Source organism: Myotis lucifugus, unplaced genomic scaffold (assembly GCF_000147115.1).
Source record: "Myotis lucifugus unplaced genomic scaffold, Myoluc2.0 scaffold_27, whole genome shotgun sequence".
NCBI lineage: Eukaryota > Metazoa > Chordata > Mammalia > Chiroptera > Vespertilionidae > Myotis > Myotis lucifugus.
This window is the reverse complement of record NW_005871075.1, coordinates 572,152-576,235: the sequence shown is the minus strand read 5'-3', so window position 1 is coordinate 576,235 and position 4,084 is coordinate 572,152. Positions and strand designations below refer to the sequence as shown.

General features: G+C 51.6%; 1 protein-coding gene across 1 annotated transcript in view; it reads right to left on the bottom strand.

The window, feature by feature from the left end:
- Positions 1–912: 912 nt before the first annotated feature.
- The window catches only part of HEY1 (hes related family bHLH transcription factor with YRPW motif 1), a 76,826-nt gene continuing 73,654 nt past the window's right edge, over positions 913–4,084 (bottom strand). The window contains exons 3-5 of the mRNA XM_023751909.1: positions 3,881–4,044; positions 3,526–3,607; positions 913–2,628 (exon numbers count right to left, since the gene is read on the bottom strand). Of these exons, the coding sequence (XP_023607677.1) occupies positions 2,045–2,628; positions 3,526–3,607; positions 3,881–4,044 (830 nt within the window). The 3' untranslated portion in view covers positions 913–2,044. The remainder of the gene's footprint in view (positions 2,629–3,525; positions 3,608–3,880; positions 4,045–4,084) is intronic.

Here is a 4,084-nt window from a genome sequence, read left to right as displayed (position 1 = left end):
CGTGAGGAAGCCTCGTGAGCCGGCCCCAGCCTGGTGCTGGCAGCAAGCAGGCAGGGACATCCGGCAGGAGCTGCCAGTCTTCATTTTTTTAAAGCAGGGCAGGGAGGAGGCATTCGGTGGTTGGGCAAAGAAAAGGAGGGCTCTACTTTGTCACCCGCCAGAGTGGGTTTTCTCCCTCACTCCCCACCTCCCTCAGGATCAAGGCCAACTCCCTGAGAGCTAGCGGGAACCCTCTTGAGTGGCAGGAGGAAGACTCTTAAGGCAATGGGAAGGCACTTCTGCCGGGCCCAGATGGCTGCCTCTGTTCCAGCTTCCTCACTGCACAGCTCAGGAGTCAAATGCAGCTAAAGGGTTAAACACATTCCTTGGAAACAAGAGGAGGAAAGATTCCTGGAGCCGTGCAGGTGCAGAATTACAGCCTGCCACCGCTCACCATGCCACAGATTCCCGGCACTCAGAGGGAGCCATGCTTGGCTTTCCTTATTTTGCCATTTTAAGAAAAAGGAAAGAAATGAAATAAATTTTCTGCTCTCTTAGCATGGGACCAAGCACACAGGAGGTGCTCTCAGTAAATATTTCTGGAATGGTCAACACAGTTTTATAAGATTTCATCAGAGTTCTTTCCCACCTGCACCTCCAGCCTGATACTGAGGTGTCTGGTCCACAGACGGCCAGTTCAGGGCCAGGTCGTGGGGCATAACGGCCAAAGGGCTATGTCCCCTTGTGGGAGTCAGGCCAAAGCCTGCCTGGCCATGACGTCATCTCCCTCAACAGCACAAATCCGCACAGTTTAGAATTCCACATGAGATGAAAGTGTTAAACTGGTGATTGTGAAAAATGCAAACAAGAGAAAACGTATCTTTTCTTAGCCAACAGAGGGAAAGGCCAAGGGGTGCAAGACACACAGCAGAATAGTTTGTTCCCTCTTTTTTATTGAGTCACAACACATCAGTACAACAGAGGTCCAGCCCAGCTCGGTGGAGGTGTTCAAGTTACTCCTGCTAAACGAATAAACCTGTAATAGCCCGAGTCCAAAGAAGTAAACAAAAAAGGAGGCAGCAAAGCCCTTTTAAATATCTCAACAGCCACATCTGCATGCGCCAAAAAAGGAAAACGCAACATAAAAGCTTCCAGTGAGAAGAAAATATGGCCAATCCTGGAAGAATTAGGGTATGCCTTTAACAGGTTCCACTGGACCGTTCCACTGGACCACCTGCCCTCCTGGTGCACTTATCCGTGTTAGCATCTGGGAGATCTGGGAGATCTGGGAGATTAAAATGCGTCACACGGCTCGGGGCTGGAAATGCAGGGTAGTCTATGCAATTATCCTCATCTCCTCCCAGCCAACTGCAACAGGGGCCTCCGCCGCATGGGGCTCCCTCCTGACTAAGCCAGAACGGCCCGTCTGGTCCCGGCAGACAGTTGGTTATGAACTCAGGGCTCCTGGTGGACTCTGTACGTCCACCTTTCCTGCTGTAGGAGGCAGAGAATTCGCCTTCTTTCTTGGATAAAGCTGCTCATCTGATTTGTCAAACGCTTTGTTCAGAAATACAAAATCCAATATCCCCCCCCCCCAAAAGAATATTATTTATACAACACCTTCATTGTCAAAGTATTAACAGACAGCTTCACGTTAATATTCAGCATAGTGGTTTGGAAAATTAATTCTAAAAACAGAATGTAACACAGCCCCCAAATACTAAGAATTCCCCAAACTCTGAGGCAAAAATTGAATCACTCGTAGACCAATAGGTTTACAAAGTAAATTAGGCACAGTACAAACCTATCAGCAAGTGTCGGTTTACACTATTTCCATTTAATGTTTGGAACAAAATTTAAAAACTGCTAATACATGTCATGATTTAAAAAAAAAACATTAAGAAAGAAAAGGTAAAACAACAAACCTTTTGTCTTTCAACAGAATTTATCTGGGGTTGTACCTGTTTCCTCTTTATTACAACTGACGACTTTAAGGTGATGTCGGCAACCGCCAGCTCAGCTGGGATTGTAAGCGGTCCCTCCCTCATTCTACAGCATCAGTTCTTTAAAAAGCTCCGATCTCCGTCCCCCACGGTCTATAGGGCTTGCCGAGGTTTGCTGCCTGCGTGGGTGCCGACGGGCTCAGTGCACTGGGAGAGAGTAAGTGGAAGGAGCCGAAAGAGAAGGGGAAGGCGGAGAGGGAGGCCACGGAGGAGAGCAGGGGTGGCGACAGTTTGGAGGCGGAGGTGACCACGGGGAGCACCGGTCCAAGGCCACCGCTAGGGGGCGCTCTCAGAGTGGGCGCCTCGGGATGAGCCGCCGCCAAGCGGCCCTGGTGGTGCGGGTCCGTGGGCGAGGCCGCCGAGCCGCTGTTCCCGTGGCCGTTCTGGGGCAGCAGCAGCGGGTGCGCCCCGTGCGGGGGGTGTCCGAAGGCGCTCCCCCAGGGAAGGTGCCCGAGGCCCGCGTGCCCGCCACTCGCCGCTTCCCGCTGGGAGGCGTAGTTGTTAAGATGCGATACCAGCCGGATTCGAAGCGGGTCGGAGGCATCCAGCCCCTCGATGATGCTCAGGTAGCGGGCGACCTCTGCCAGGCACTCCCGGAACCCCAAACTCCGATAGTCCATGGCCAGGGCGTGCGCGTCGAAGTAGCCTGGGGCAGAGAACAAAAGAAACACCTCTAGGCTCTGCTCGCGGCCCGCCTTCCTTCAATCCCGGCGGCAGCCCTTCCCAGCAGAGACCTGCGTCCTGAAAAGACCGCATTCCCGGGCTCTCTCAAAGTCGAAATAGTTTGGAGTCGACCAAAATCTCTGCATTAACCAACAGGAGACGTATGTGTTCGCTAATGCTAGTTCAAAGCCCAATTAGAAGCCGCCGAGCAGAAATTAGAATTCTACCCTACCGGCAGATGAAACTATGCTCGTTCGTTCCTTTAATGTTTTCCCTCAACAACAACAAAAAAAAATACATCAAGGGCAGAGAAACCACAGAGCAGTGAAATGCATTAGACACGCAGATGTAAGTTACCATGCAGCTTGCAGGCACTTGGTCCCGGCTGGAGACAGACACACAGACCCTGGCCCCCCACCTTCCCTTAGGTTTGCTCTGCTTCACCACAACAGGTTTCTTGCCTCAAGAGTCATGTGGAGGCTCTTTTTTTTGAAATTCTGTATATAAAATTAAAACCATATACTTTTTTAAAAGTTCTCTTCTCAAAATGGCAATACACAAATGTGGAGGGAGCTACCTGATCTGCAGGGCTGCCACAATTTCAGGGCACTTCACACATAACAGGCATTTCCCATAAGAAGGTGCTAATGTGCAGGGGGCTGGGGCAATGAATCCAATGGAGAAAAGCCTCTGCGCATTTCAAAACGGACAGACAGGCAACCGCACGCACCTCGCAGGGGTCCCTCCCCGCCCCCAAAGCACACAGTAAAAACAAGGCAGCAGCTGCAAAGACCCTGGCCTGCACAGTGGCTCCATATGCCCCAACTCGGCTCCCCCCACGCCCCCAACTCGGGCCCAGGCAGGGGCCAGGCACGCGTACCTTTCCCTCCTGCAGTGTGCAGCATTTTCAGGTGATCCACCGTCATCTGCAGGATCTCGGCTTTCTCTAGCTTAGCAGATCCCTGGGGGAGGGAACAGCAAAAGATCGACTCGGCACCACGTGCCCGTGGGGAACAACTTAAAATGCATATGCATATCTGTGCTGTGTGCACCCCAACAGTAGAGACTAAGGCAAAACGAGTTGTCTTCCAAAAATGTGTTGGGTCTGTATGAATTCTCCCCGGCACAAGCGACACGGTTTATTTTCCCAGACACGGATGGGGTTCAAGTGAATGACCGGGAAGGACTGGGGTGAGGGTGGCTACCCTGGGCGCTCTACCTACTTCCTCCATTACCTGCTTCTCAAAAGCACTGGGCACCAGCCTCCTCAGCTCAGACAAGCTGTTATTGATCCGGTCTCGCCGGCGTTTCTCAATGATCTGCAGAAAGCAGGCAAAACAAAGGAGGACACTTCCATTACGGCTGTAAATCCCAAAGTGAAGAGGTGGTTCTTTCCGTTAATTTTTTTTTAAGAGCACTGTAAAAAGACTCACGCCTCT